Source organism: Gymnodraco acuticeps, unplaced genomic scaffold (assembly GCF_902827175.1).
Source record: "Gymnodraco acuticeps unplaced genomic scaffold, fGymAcu1.1, whole genome shotgun sequence".
Lineage (NCBI taxonomy): Eukaryota > Metazoa > Chordata > Actinopteri > Perciformes > Bathydraconidae > Gymnodraco > Gymnodraco acuticeps.
The window spans coordinates 1558707-1574710 of record NW_022990015.1 but is presented as its reverse complement, the minus strand read 5'-3'; the positions used below and the strand labels follow the sequence as shown (position 1 = coordinate 1574710).

Sequence of the window (16004 nt, the reverse complement as noted above, 5' to 3'; positions counted from 1 at the left end):
GCTGTTTTCCTCCCCTCTCCAAACAGCTCCGTTTTCCGCTAATACCCAAGCGCCACCACATGGACAAAGATGGTATTCAGTGATGTCATAAAGTAAACCAGCCTCAGGAAGTTTAGAAGAATAATCACTTAATGTTAAAAATAATTAAAATGTTCCTCCTCTTGTGAGTATAGATTAGGCATAGACCTTAATATAACAAGATATGTCTTTAAAATGGTTCATATTTTAATTAATAATTTAGATTATATGTACTTTATTGATCCCACATTTTGAAATTGTTTTTCTACAGTAGCATGTCAACAAGGCATTGGACTTGAATAAAATAAATATCAACAGAAGAAATATACAATTTAACTACTCGTCTATCTACATAATCTACATTATCAAATTTAACAAAAACATTTATACAGAAAAATAATAAAAACAGTTACGTTAGGGCATGAAATACGTCGTATTGATTTGTCTTTTATGGTGTATACAACTTGCTTCTATCTTTTCAAACAGGCAGCATTAGAGCAGAGGACATTGCTGCGTCTTCACTTCTTGTTGCCAAGAACTGGCAGTCTGATTTGTTGTCTGTATCTCAGTTGATCAAGTTGTCAATCTGTCTCTCTCAGCTCACAGTAACCCAGATCATCTGTCAGTGTCACCACATCTATTGCATGTCAGTTCCTCCTAGAAGAGGGATCCCCAGAGCTTCAGTCCTGCTCTTACCGGTTCTTACCTATAACAGTAAAAATGTCTTATCCCCGACCAAGGGTGTCGTACGCTGTGCAGATTATCTTTAGTTGCCCTATAATGTGTAAGAGCTGCTCAATGCTATTTAGTTCTTTTATAAATCCTAAATACATTTGAAGTTTGTCTGATTTCTCCAAGCATCCATTGTTTGTTGTGTGTTTGCTCACAATTGTGTGAGGGTATAAAGAGTTGTATTCATCTACAAAAAGTCTGGATAAGAACACTGGGTTAATTGTGTTTTTGTTGCCAATTTGACAAAAATATATAAATTATCTTTTAAATTGTAATCATCTGCAAACTGGTACTTTTATTTTTTCCACATGTCTCTTCTATTCATCTTGCTACAACTGTTTTTATTACTGCTTTAAATAAAAAAATAAAAAAATCGTTTTAATGTAAAAACACTGAGAGAAGCAGTGCAACATTTAATTGTAGAATGACAATAAAGACAATATACAACAAAATGTCTGTTTACTTTAATTTTGAATCTAAAATATGTGTTATTATTATAGTTGTTTGTAGTTAAGGAAGGGCAAATGAGCTATACCAACAACCCAAGGTCAACCAGGTGACTAGTTTTAAAAGGTACGTTTTGTTGTCTCCATTGAGAAGAGGCAAACTGCCGCACAGACATATGCCGACACAAAACGATTCACTGCATCTGGTGCTCTGTTACCGGGCATCTCATTGACAAACCGAGCGGTCTATTTCTTGATCTTTAAATCCCATGTTTCTAAAGTCCTACTCAAATTGATTAGAGCACCCACCCACCCACCCACACATCCTGTATATTTATCCACACACTCTGGACATGACTTAACCTTTGACCCGACCTCTTTTGACACTAATCCTGCAGCGAAATATATAATTTGGAAATAGCTCACATTATACCCTTTATTATTGTCAAAAGGAAAAATGACAGCTAATAAATTCAATAAAATATATATTGTTGTTTCATAACATGACAAATAAATCAGCTCACAGATTCCTGAAAACATTTGAAGTGTCCTATAGTATAACTTTGGTAAAGACATGTAATACAACAGCTGTTTAACACTGCATGGAGGGATGGTGGCGAAGTCGATAGGGACTTGATTTGGTAACTGGAAGGTCACCAGTTCAAGTCCCCGAAAGACCAAGTGCTACCGAGGTGTCCCTGAGCAAGGCACCGTTCCCTACACCGGGTGCCATTCAAAATGGCAGCACACTGCTCCTAACACTATATGGGTCAAATGCAGAGAAACAATTTCACCACGGGGATTAATAAAGTATATCATATGACATGTACAAAGCTGTCTTGATAGTAGCAAAAATAAATCAACGTTAACACAGTTGTTATTCTGTATATTTATTGATAATAAGACCACTGATGGTGACTTAGTCAATTGTAGACAGCATGGTGCAATTCTTTTTTGAGCGTCTGGTGACCCCATGTGTAAGCAGGATGGTATTACAATTAAGTATTTACAGGAAAATATCAGTATGGGGAAGGGAAAAAGGAAGTGTTAATTCATAGTGTTGGAAAACATACATTCACTAAATAAATGTACAGCTTTAAAAGCAATAAGGATTGAAAAGCCACAACAAAATACTGACCAAAGTTAAATACAACAGGATCCACAAAAATAGACAATCTCTCTCTCACACTCATACACACGAGGAAATCACACAGTCAAGGTTAAGGAGACTGTTAAGTAAAGAAACAAAAATCAGATACACTCACACACACACACCCTGAAAGAGAGATAGAAAACCACTTGGTGAAACTGTAAACGTAATGCCAACCAAACTATAATAAATATACAGCTAAATTGAAACACCTACATGTTGCACGTTACTCTCAACAAAACATTGGCCACAATTATTTTCCAGTGCGAGTTTCCTATTAAACAAATACAGATTAACAGCACAAAGTGCGGAATCAAAACGGTGACACAACATTGATACAGATTAGCATATTAGAATGAGAAACATTACATTATATAAAGTACATTTCCAATACATATCTACAGGTGGTGGTGATGATGGCATGTCTATGCACTACATAGAATACTGTAAAAACTAGATGAGCACTGTTGTAGTCCTGCAAGTCTCTAATGTCGACTTCTCTCACTGTAACACACAGCTGGTTATTATATTCCACCGGGAGAAACAAATGGATAAGATCTGATAGAACAGGCTGGAAATCTGTTTTACTGATTTGGTTGAAAAGGTCGCCAACATCCAAAATCTGTGTTTTGTTTCAGCCTAACATCCTTGTCACTGCAACAAGGGGGGTTAATGTAATCATTGGAGGTCGCAAAAAAACAAGATTTTCATTGGGTGGTAAGTTGCTCTTTAAGGCAAACATCTTGACAATTTGATATGTAGTCAGTTACTTTTACATTACCCGGGAAATATAAGTACTGACACACTAATAAGGAGTCAGTATGCTTTAAATTGAGTGCTTGTTGGATCACACGTTCAGTTGTAAAAGTTGGCAGGATTTATCGCTCAAATTCTCTTCTTTCTTTTTCACAGTATCTGTACATTTGTATCTGGGTGCAACACTACACATGCCTTAAAGAAGACAGAAGTGTTTACTGTTGTCCCTAAAAAGTTATCACCATTTAGTGTCAGAGATAATGTAACATCACTTTTTGGTGTCATTCGACAAACACATTCCTTAGAGCCCCCAAAACAAATTGGTTAATTGGTTATTACATTAAGTATCATAAGTGTATGTACAGTAGGGCAAAGTTAAGCAATACTCAAAGTTACTGTGTGAGTTTGATATTAAAGCCTTAATTGATCAATGTGCCTCGTCTTACAGTTCAAATCACGTTTATACAATTCTTCCTTTCCTCTCATTCGTCAGTTTCCTAATTTTCCATATAAACCTAAAATACCCTCCTCCGTACACATGATCAGATCACAAAATGTCACAGCTATAGGAATATACAATGGAGAGCAATAGCAAAGTCAAATGCAAAACTAAACATATCTATTAAAGTATTACTTTCAAGCTTTAGTAATGTCATTCTGTACAAAGATGTGCAGTGGTTCTCTGAAGACGGTCGGTGGAGCATGCTGCCGTCAACTGAGAATAAAATCACTTTAACCCAAAACGCCGATCTGAGACCAACAACGCGTCAACTCGAATGTACCTGCTTGTTGTGGGATGTACTGATCCTAGATATGTGCTAATGAGCAACTTCTACATCAAGCAGCGGTGGGATGTGTGGTAAAGAACGCTTTGATGCAACAACAGTGAGTTGAGGAATGGTGCTTTACAGTAAGATACATTAAGATACTAGATTAAGATCACAGGCAGAGAGAGACGGAGGGAGGCAAATTCCAATCCGGACGTGTGATAGTGTTTCGGGAATTAACTCTCGTCACGTGTCAAGGCTCTTTGTCTCTTCATCTCCCTGAAATTACAACAACGAAAAGTAAGGTACTTGTATATCTGTTAAACCAGCAGTCATGATTCTATGGCCACTTGAGGGCAGCAAAAACACACTTCACCTGGCTGCCATCATCTTACAAAGTTGTTAATGGGGAAAACATCAGCTACATTTGCCTGTTTACACTTGCAGCACACAGAAATCAGTATTTGTATTTATTTGAGAGTTGTATTTCTGGGCACATGATAAATGTCAAATACTAACTTTTATTTGGTTTATGATTTGGTCCCTGCAACTCCCGATATCCTGCTCTTTAGCGGCTAAATGCTCCACTATATTCACCAGCTAGTTGCTGTCTTTGTTAATCTGCTTTTTGGAGCCGGACAGGAAGCATACAGGGAGGGGGCATGGCTGCTAAAGCTAGTGAGAGCAGTGAGACTGAAACATATATATATATTGATCACAGCAGCTTTAACTATGTATGTGTATACTGGATGTAAATGGTTCTCACCTGTCGCGCCACATCAGCTAAACCATCTCATACTGATTGGCTGTGATGATCCTGGACAGACAGCAGGCCAGCAACATGCCAATCAGCTGAAACACAGACAGAGAAGGATTTTCGTTTACTTTATGTTCAGTCTTTCATTCTTTTTATCTTTGACATCTGAGTTTTATTGCAAGAACAATGGTGCTACTATTCTCCTTCCTCCATCCACCATTGTTACACATATTAGAACAAACTAGAAGAAGTATAAGAGCCTGTGCATTTTTTCAAAACAAATCATTGATAAAAACACATATATTCTAGAAATGTAGACAGGAATTTGTTTCATGTCATTTTTCACACAAGCGATTTTGATTTGTCATAAAATTAAAAACACAGGTGTTACAAATAACATTAATGACCAGGATCCAGCAGCTGAAGCAGCTGAACAATTTCAACCATCATTCATTTTATTATCTACACCTGTGCTTTCCCACATGTCAAAATATCTTCCGTAAAAAAGGTCTATTGAAAATGTTCTCTTTGTTTGCGCTAAAACAATTCATAATTTCCTGTCAAGGCAAAGCTGGCAGTCGTCAAAGGGAATATAAGATGTGTCTGCTCATCTTCTGAGCAATACTAATTCAAATTGAATTATAATGATTATTTATGGTTGTCAAAACACCACACGTGACACCTTTGATTTGCACATCATCGCAAGCAAAACCAGCGTTTTATTGAAACCGTTACCTGTGAGAAGGCAATCCCGAACGTCACCCCTGCGATAATGGCCATGTTGGTTTCCATGAATGAAGTGACCAGCTCGTAGCAGCCCTGAAAGACAGGCGGCATGTTAGTTTGCAGAGGGTGAAGGGACGTGTGCAAATTAGAGGAAACATGGATATCTGGGATACAATCTGAGCCAGTTGTTAGTGTATGGAAGAGGGAGGTTTGGAAAGGTGAATGAGGGCCTGTCAGATAAATGCAGCCACCTTCTGACTGCTGGGATTCATAAAGTAGCTAGCAGAGAATACATGGCATACTGACCTGGCGGTAGACCTTGCTGGGGGCCAGAGTTGTGTTGCGGAGTTCATCCGGGTTGCAGTCGGAGGCGTTGAAGCAGCAGCTGGCAGGAATGCCGTTGGAGGGGTAATACACACTTCCAAACCAACTGGTGTAGTTATACACACCACAGCAACGCAGCTATAAATACACAGCAAATAAGAGAGCATTGAAATCAAACTCAGGGACTAAAATGAAAAGGCTCTATATTTTTCTTACTGTCAAAATATTCCAAGTGAAGACCAAAACAAATCACTTGTCAGTCTGTCTCTGAATTGTTTCCGACTTCACTCGTCTGTCATAATAGAAAAAAAGGATATACTTTCCTCCAGGAGCTGAGCACTTTAGATTTTTAGCAAGCTCTAATAAAAATGAGTAAATAATAATGGGCATTTATTTGGGAACTTTATTAATAGTCCGACATTTAGTGATTTATTTTATAGATTAGATTATACTTTTCTCCCCCTGAAAAACAATAGAGCTCTATAGTACAGACAACATTTTCGATTTTGTCTATTTGGAGATTTTTTGACAATAAGACAAAGATAGAGTTGCAGGTGTTATCCTTAAATTACAAACTTTTAAGATTCAGGGATGTGTTTTGGTCGGCAGCTGATGCATGTCTAAGCTGTTTCTCCTTGATGATCGGTGGTGATGTTCACGGTGACTTACCCTGTGCTGCAAGTTATCAACAGCACGGCTCGCCTCATCCTCAGCGTTGTAGTTCAGCACGGCGTCAGTGTATGTCCTGTGGAAGGTTCCCTTTATCTGCAGCACGCAAACAATATCACATGTCATAAGAGCGCTTCATACAGCCTTAGTGTTAGACTTGTTGTTACATGGTGTGTTGCATGCTGACCTCATGGCGAAAAACAAATCCAGAAATCCCGGCCACTAACTCAGCGAGGAAGACGAGGGACAGGAACATGGCATACTGCAGAGAGAAAGGGAGGATGAGGGAGATTTGCATAGTTTGCATGAAAACCCTCTGCCTTAGTGTATCATTTGCCTATCCCTGCACACTCTCACATTAACAGTAACGCACCCACTTGACCACCATTAACCGAACAAAGTGCCCTGCAGCATATATTGACTTTCTGATCCCTCTCCACAGGATAGAGGTCAACCATTACTCCCTTTATCATGTGACCTGAGGCTAATTAACCAGCATCTCTTCTTGAAATATCACACCCCACCCTTCCTCTCACAGCCTCTCACCAGCTTCAGCATCCATGGGCTTCCTCTGCAGGTGGCGAAGCATCCGAACAGGCCAAAAACGACGATGACGGTGCCGGTGCCGATGAGGACGTACGGGGCGTTGGTGGAGTTGTCGGCTATCAGAGAGATGTACGGGCCAAGCATCAACTTCCCCCATACTCCCACTGCCAGCAGGATGGCTCCTGTTATCTGGAGGCCGACGGTTGGAGAGATGGATGTGGAAAGAGAGAGCACAGGAAACAGAATGAAAGCAGGAAGCAGGCCTTTATCTGTGCACTTCGGTTAGAGATTACAAAAGGCTGGGTTTTAGCAGCCGTGGCAAAGGGGGGAGGAGGAGGAGGAAGATGATCAAGGTGTAACAAAAAAAACAGAGCAATTAGAGTTAGGAGGAGGAGACGGCAGACAGAAGACACAAATGTATCTGCCGTGCGGGAAAGCAATCACCTTCTTTATGAATATGCCTGCACACACACAGAAAGAAAAAAAAGAAAAGGGACATATCAAAGGGGCTCTTTGATCCGAGGCGAGACGCCTGTTGTGCCTATCTTAGCATTTCAAATGAAGGCTGCGGATAAAAGAGGGTGTTGTACGAGGCAGCTGAAGCGCTGTGTGTCTCAGCTGGGTATGTCTTATTGGGAAGAGAGCAGGGTGTGGAACGGCTGCTGATGATCTGACTGGGCGCGAGGGCCAACTCATCACGCTGACCTCCCTCCTTTCCAAGAGGAGGAGGAGGCTGTTCGCCGTCCTGCTGCCAGGCCCTCTGACTAAAGAGGGAGCAGGCGGTACAAAATGCCTACTCACTGTAGTGCTCCCCATTATATGTTTCATTTGTGTCCACTTGACTGTCTCCTCCATGATTTCCTGTTTGTGTTTTTATCATGTTCTGTTGCCTATTAGCGTTTTCTTTCTTTTTTTAACAAATTGTACGGTGTCCTTGGGTGTCATGAAAGGCGTCTAAAAATAAAATGTATTATTATTATTATTATTAAAATGTCTCTGTGCACCCGCAAACCTCCAACACTGACTGAAGAATGCTTTTAGCAAATGAGCCAATATGAAACAGCAGTGGTTTTCAGTTGTGCTCTTTGGGTAAATGTTACCTCTTAGCAATGAGGGAAGAATGTTCCGCTTAAAGTCATGATTTGTATACAATATAAAACATATCTATGCATACACTTGGCTGCTCTAACTGTAGCTTTAACAAGTCTCCGCTGGTTAATGAGTGAACAATATTTACACTTTGCCCTGTTTCTAGGGTGTGTACATTATGATCGGGCAAAGGTTTTCCACCGTGTCGAATCACCAGTCTGTCCTTTCACCGCTGTGTTGTTCTAGAAGTGGGCGCAGTTTAAACACGGGTATAAGGAGTTCTTTCAACACTTACCACAGTGAGAGTGGTTTGAGAATGACTACTAAAAGTCACTGTGTGCAAAGGCTGAGCTTATTGTTTGTCACGCAAACATCAACACAAATCAACACTTTGACACACAAGCAACAAGTTTCATCCGAGGGTGAAATTATTACAGAGAGAGTAAACACACACATTGGCAACTCTTAAAGGTGGGGTAGGTAAGTTTCAGAAACCGGCTCGAGTGCACTACAATTTGAAAGTACACAGCCGAAAAGAATCCGCCCCTTCCTTCAGACTTCCTTACAGAGCACCTCCTCCAACACACATGAACGCGCAATGTACGCCCAATTACGGCACGCCCAATGAGGGCACGAGATACATTTGTGCGTGCACGAGATGGAAGGCTGACAGACAGGGCGGCAATCCGATTGGTTGTACTTTTTACAGTATTACGGCTTCCACAGATGACATTTTTTTATGGATTTTTTGTCAAAGCACTTCAGATATTCATTGCTATCGGGATGTTAAGAGCATTCCATGGAATATAACAAAAAGTGTATCTCGAGCCGGTTTCTCAAACTTACCTACCCCACCTTTAAAGTAGGCATAGGCTAAACTAGGGCTGCTCGATTATGGCAAAAATCATAATCTCGATTATTTGGGTCAATAATTGATATCATGATTATTAAAAACGATTATCCATTTACTTTGAAAACATCAATTTATTGGAGATTTTTTTTTTTAACTGTATGTTTTTAACAGTTGATTACCCTGAACTTTAAGTATAACTCAACTGAAAAACCAATAATAAAAAAAGAATCGTTATATTTCGATTACGTTGTTTTCGTAATCGTTGCGAGCCATAATCGTAATTGCGATTAAAATACGATTAATTGAGCAGCCCTAGGCTAAACTATATATTGAAATCGCACTGGTTTAAGGCTGCAACTAACAATTATTGGCTTTATCGACCACTCGTTTGGTCTACAGATTGACAACCACCAACAGTTGAAAAACATGAATATTCCGTCAAACCCTCTTAATAATTACTAATAGACCCAAGTGGTTAACTGATCATAGGCAATTGTTGTTGGTTTCCCACAATATTCCGTATGTTATTCTGTCTTTATTTATAACTTGAACATGTAGCTGTATCTATTACATCATCAAAACCTGTACAAATGTGTGTTATTGACGAGCTGTGGGCAGTTAGATAAATCCTCAGTGGAACATCGCGATGAGCTGAACCACACAGTGCGAACGGAGAGCCAGTAGACTTTCTATCTGAAATGGTCTCAGGAGTCGTCTGTTTAGTGTTATTCTAATCTCTTTATCTGGATCCCCATCCTGTTGTTCCCTAACTTCCCTCTAACTGTAGCTGACGCTTTCTCTGGGCTTATATGACTTTTATTTCTGCGGCAGAGTAAAGCTCATTTTAGTTTTTTCAGTGAGGCTCTGTCTACTTGTTTAAAATGCCCACTTCAGCTATATTACATATATTATGTAAACAAGATAGAACATAAGTGTTCTCTAAAGGTTTTACAGGTTAACTGACAATAAATCACACATTTAATTTGTTTTAAGTTATATATCATTTGTTATGGGCACTTCGGGGGAGCTGTAAAAACAAGAATGACTTTAATTACCATACAAACTTGATATAGCTAATCTGTTCACTATTAATAAATCCAGCAGACATGGTTAAGCACTGCCATGCTTCTGGACATCCAGTGAATGAAGTCCAATATTCACTCTCTTTTAGCTCTGTTTGAGTCTCAAATACTAAAATAAAACAATAATATTTTGTGGTTCTCCAGTTAGTCACCACCCTAATCTGTCCACAGTTGGGTTGCAGATCAGGTGGCTCACAGTAGGCTGAACAAAAGGTTATAAAACCAAAACTCTGAAATAAAACACTGTAGGGATAAGAGCAACTGTAGAGGTGGGTGATAATTATCTGTGGGAACTTCACAATAGGGTTGAACGATTAATCGATTTTAAATCGAAATCGCGATTTTAAATGATGCGATTATCAAATCGCAAAGCCTGCGATTTTTTAAAATATGTTGTTGTTGTTGTTCTTGTGTGTCAGTACCATGCTGCGAATGGATCTGGCCCTTCGTACATCCAGGACATGGTTAAACCGTACACCCCAGCACGTGCACTCCGCTCTGCATCAACCAAACGGCTCGCTGCACCCTCGCTGCGAAGGGGACCCAAGTTCCCATCAGCAAAAACACGTGGGTTTGCTATCCTGGCTCCAAAATGGTGGAATGAGCTCCCCATTGACATCAGGACAGCAGATAGCTTGCACACCTTCCGGCGCAGACTAAAAACTCATCTCTTTCGACTCCACTTCGAGCGATAGAACTATTAACGAAGCACTTATATACTAATAAAGGACTTGCTTACCTAAAGCCAGTTGAGTAGCACTTGAAATGTTTTTGCTCTATGAAACCTGATGTACTTATATGATTCTGTTTTCTTCAAGGTTGTATTTTGTTGGTCGAACGCACTTATTGTACGTCGCTTTGGATAAAAGCGTCAGCTAAATGTAATGTAATGTAATCCACACCAATCAGAAGTGCTGTGCTCCACATGTACGAGCCATTGTTAACCAATCAGAAGTGGCCCATGATAGAAGGTGATAGACGGATTGATCCAATCACCTGTTAAGTATTTTTGAAAGTGCCCGCCCTTTCCAAATGGCTTCCAATGGAGCTTTAGATGGTTTGGTGAAACAAAGCATCTGGGTCAGGTCAGTAATGCTCCATCACATGTTTCTATTACAGGGTGAATCTTAAACTGAAGCTTGACTTTAAAGCAACCCAACGGAAGTTTCATGTAAGTTTAGTTTTTTCACTCGTAGCTCGGGCTGCGGGGTGCGAGAGACGGGAGCACGTTGATACGACCTTCCTAGCCGGAGTTATGGCCGCATTTTACAATAAACTTCCGTTGGGTCGCTTAAAAACAAATATCGCAAATCGAATCGCAATATCTGTCAGAAAAATCGCAATTAGATTTTTTCCCAAAATCGTGCAGCCCTACTTCACAATGAGCAATATATTATTCATGTATCATCTGACCGATTGTTGATAACCCATGGTGACATATTTTTGTATCCAACTAACAGTTAAAAAAACCCAAATATATTGAAATGACTATCATGTATGACAAAGAAAAGCAACAAATCATTCTCACATTTGAGGAGCTTGAATGAGCAAATGTTTGGCTTATTTGCTAAGAAAATGATCAATTTATAATCAAAATAGCTGTCAATAAATGTTCCTGTGAATGTCCTTACTGATTCATTGACTAATCATTGCAGCTCTCATGAAAGGACCCTTTTATTTGCGGGCTACTTTCCAGCAGAACTTCACGTCTGCATGCTGATGATTTGATTGGTCGGTAATGTCTTCTACAGTGTCTACCAACAGCGATCTTGGCAGCCAGAGCAGACTGTCATTTCAGGGAACAGTCCTCCAGATGACGATGTACTAACAGTTTATGGCTTACATCATGAGCATCAAAATGCCTCACCCCGTAAGCATACAAATAAAGGATCGTCTTGTCATTGCTAAAGTGTTCAATTTGAAGCCATCGGGGAAATAAGTGCAACCAACAAGTCATGAAGACCTCATGTGTGCTGCTGAATCCTAAACAGCCTCAGACCTCCTCCTCCTCCTCCTCCTCCTCCTCCTCCTCCTCCTCCTCCTCCTCCTCCTCCTCCTCCTCCTCCTCCTCCTCCTTCCTCCTCCTCCTCACAGCCCTGCATGTTTTGTTTGAAATTCAATGCCAGGCCGGCCACCCTGGTTACAGCACAGTTTGAAACAGGTCACCCCCCCTTCCTCCTCCTTGTCCCCCGCAGGCCCTAATAAAGCAACAGAAGGTGCGATGACAAAATATGCTGGCGAGGACACGGCACTCTACCACCTGCTCTGCATTTAACTGTCCTGTGTGCAAAGTATGACAATGTAGATACTCTAACTGAGGCATTAGTCGTCAAGACAAGCTGATGACAGCGAAACCGAGGCCGGACATTGAAGGCATGCTCCCCCCACTGGACCTCTCCATTGCTGCAACCGTCGGGGGTGCAGACGGCCACTAAGCTATGGACACTTCTGCTCTTTAGACATCTGAAACCTGATGTTGTAGATGTAATGGAGCGCAAAGAGACACTCCAATCCTGACTAAATATAAAAGTTAATATCAGTGACACAGACATATGTCTGCATTGCAGGGAGATACATAACAGCATAGCTCTTCCTTTCAGCCTTTTTATTTCTGCGTTCGAAAAGGTTTAAGCATTTGTGAAGACAGAAATGAAAAGGCTTCAGCGTCTGCGTTTCCACATTGATTTTCTTTCGCAATGTTAGGGGTCAGTTTCGGAAAGCAAAGAAAGTACTCTTCAAGTCCTAAACGCATTAGGGCCAGATAAATCTCTTCCACGTGTTCTCATTAGATGATCCTACCCTTCGCTGTGCCTGGCAGCTATCACAAATCAGCCTTAACACAGAATTATGGTCAAAAAATGACTAAGTTAATCAAGCTGCTTGTGAGTTAGTCACTGAGTATTGTGGTCGTATGTTGTGTAAGATACAAATTGTTGCTTGCACGGATGCTTTATCATCCGTGAAGACTCTGCAGGTATTTGACATGTTAACACAGGCTTATCCAAACTACTCAATACCAAACAGAGAATAAGAAAATACTATTTCTCTTCTCAAGTTAATCCTCAAAGTAATTTATCCCAAAATGGGAAGCAACTTTATCGGTTTTGAGAAATGCTTTCTGGAGTGATTTTCTGGCTTAAATCCCGAGGACACTCAATAACAAAGAGCCTTAATTAAAAGGGAAAAAAGGAGCAGAATCTATTCTTCAAACGAGTGTTGCTATGCTGCTCGCTCAGCATTGTGAATACAGCATTTGTATCCATTTCAAATGAGAGCAAGGCTTTTGCAGCTTAAGCCGTGGTGCCATGTTTTGCATGATATTGTAGGACGGGTCTGGTGTTTTTTGTTCAGTATGTAAATGAGGTGGACAAAATATCACACAAAGAAGGTGGACAGTACACATGTCCAACCCCAGCTGGGTACAGGTGCAGGACAAAGACAGCATACAAAGGATAATGAGAGGGAGTCCACTCGGATTTGCAAGATCCCGAAAAAACATTCCTTGGCTTTTGTTCACATTGATGTTTGTTCGTCGAAAAATACAATTATTGGGAGCTGGCAAGTACCAATTATTTCTTATGTGGACAAAACATTGGAAAACTGGCAATTAGTTCAGTCCTTTATCAAGCAATGGCAATTATGAATCCAGCTTCTACATTGTGGGCATTTTTTCTTTCTTGTTTTCTTTTGACCTTATGTCCTTATCTCACATTTTATTTAACTGGACAAAAAACACACATTTATTGATGTTATTTAACACTTAAGACACTATTTTCTAATCTTAAACCAAACAATATTGTGGTAGATTAATGGATAATTGAAAATAACTAAATTACCTTTAGTACAATGTTGTATTGTAAAAAAAGACCACAAAGTACAGCCTCAATGTTTAGGGCCAACAAACAAAGAAATGGTAATAATCTCAACATTACCTGAGTATTTAAATTAAAGTATTTGTACTGTATTAAATGCATTTACTATTGTATTTAAATTACATTCCATGGTTAAAATGCCGTTTTGCCTGGACTGTAACTAGTTTCTTTGTAGATGTAGGTTATGAAATGTCTACTTATAAATCCATGACCATTATGAGATGAGATGGACCTTTGGGGAAATTCAAGATTATGCATTCAAATATCCAAATATATGTTATTAGCAAAAACATGAAAATGCTGCTTACATCTTAACAATCGTCATCACAAGAATATGAACTCACAGGGGGGTTTTCTGCAAAATAAGTACTTAGCTACATTTAGCTATTGATAGGCAAATTGTGTAGCATACTTATTACTTCAATAACATTTTAAAAGACTTTGTAATAGAGTATTTTTACACTGTGGTATTGATACTGTTTCCTAGGTAAAGGATATGATTGGCTGCTTCTTCCATCAAGTGTTTGTGTTTTATGCACCATCAAGGCACGTTTGAGCCTTTTACTAGTGCTCCTATAGGAATAACACATTGTCTGGTAGAATATATGTTTAGGGTGCAAGGTCCATTTAAGAATCTATAGCAACGACCCCAATAATGTGCGTGAGAAAATGGTCTTTAAAGGGGCCTTATAAAACAGACAAGGCCCATAGCGTCGGTCTCATCACACAGTGTTAAATCGTTGCGTTGATGTTAACATCCTTTTCCGCGCTAAAGACAACAACCATGATGCTATGTGTGCTATATGCTGCACCGACCGCAGCCACAACATATATAAACACAAGTTACATCATACAAAAACGATAAAACCCACATTTTAGACGCTACATTAAGATTAAGGAGTTTCCATTTAGCGCTACATTCACACCACGGCATGAATCCACCCCTTCATCGCGCACACAAAACAAAACACTTAACGGTGGGATATTATAGAAAAAGGAAAAGGCTACGTACCCAAAACACGAAGGAGTAAACGACGAGGAGGGTTTTAAGGCAGGTGATGACCGGTTTAGTCTCCATTGTGGCGCGTACGGTAGACCCTCTGTGATAAAATAACGGAGGAAAACCGTCTCTGAAGTGTCGCGCTGCAACCGTGCGCTGATGCAGACACAGCGTCACGGATACGCGCAGCAGCGGCACAGTGAAGGAGATTTATGGCGTATTTTCATTTCAAACCTTTATTTAACCAGGTAGGTCCCATTGAGATCATTGATCTCTTTTTCAAGGGAGACATATTTAATGATGGCATCGATTATGGCAAGGAAATTATAATATGTGCTATAAATGTATTCTTAACGCTTCATAAGGGTTTGCCAATGTATTATGTGCAGTGGTGTAAAGTAACTAAGTACATTTACTCAAGTACTGCACTTAAGTACAATTTGAGGAGCTTGAACTACTTTACTTGAGTATGTCAATGTTTTGCTACTTTGTACTTATATCCCACTACAATTCAGAGGTAGATTGTGCTATTTTACTCCACTACATTTATTAAATACCTTAATTTTTTGCAGATTTTGAAAAATAATGGGAAATATAAACAATTATACTAAGTAATTCAATCTAACTGCACCTTTACCATCTGTGATAAACACATAATGCATCAATAATTATATACAAAACATATAATATATATTTTTCTGAAATGGGTCAATCTGCACAATGAGTACTTTTACTTTTTGTACATTTTGATGCTTATTTACGTTATATACACATACTTTTACTGGCATAACATTTTGAATGCAGAGTATTCCTTCACTTATATATATACTTCTACCTTTACTTAAGTACAAGATCTGAGTACTTCTTCTACCTCTTATGTGTGAGAGTAGCATTGGTGGAAAGTTACTAAGTACATTTACTTAAGTATCCGGAGTAATTTGTACTTTAGTTGGGTATTTCATGCTACTTTCACCACTATTACTTGTTAGAGGTAAATAGTGTAGTTAGTTCCTCCACTATTATTTCACATGAATGGATCAATTGATTATTATAAGCATATTTTACTAAGGACATTTAATAATGATATGAAACATTTAACTGACAAACTAACACCATTTTGCTGATGGCTTATTAGAAATGTATAAACTCAAGACTATATTGATGACTCACTAACATTAAGACTAGTGTTGGGCATCTTGTTCCCCTTCCTTTATTTG

General features: G+C 39.4%; 1 protein-coding gene across 1 annotated transcript; it reads right to left on the bottom strand.

Moving 5' to 3' along the window:
* Positions 1–2070: 2070 nt before the first annotated feature.
* tspan7b (tetraspanin 7b) lies at positions 2071–14975 on the bottom strand. Its single transcript, XM_034213578.1, has 8 exons — positions 14800–14975; positions 6892–7080; positions 6533–6607; positions 6346–6441; positions 5659–5814; positions 5362–5445; positions 4636–4721; positions 2071–4148 (listed from the first exon to the last, which is right to left on the bottom strand). The coding sequence occupies exons 1-7, from the start codon at positions 14863–14865 to the stop codon at positions 4653–4655; spliced, it is 735 nt and encodes a 244-aa protein (XP_034069469.1). The 5' UTR covers positions 14866–14975; the 3' UTR covers positions 2071–4148; positions 4636–4652.
* Between the last annotated feature and the right edge of the window lie 1029 nt (positions 14976–16004).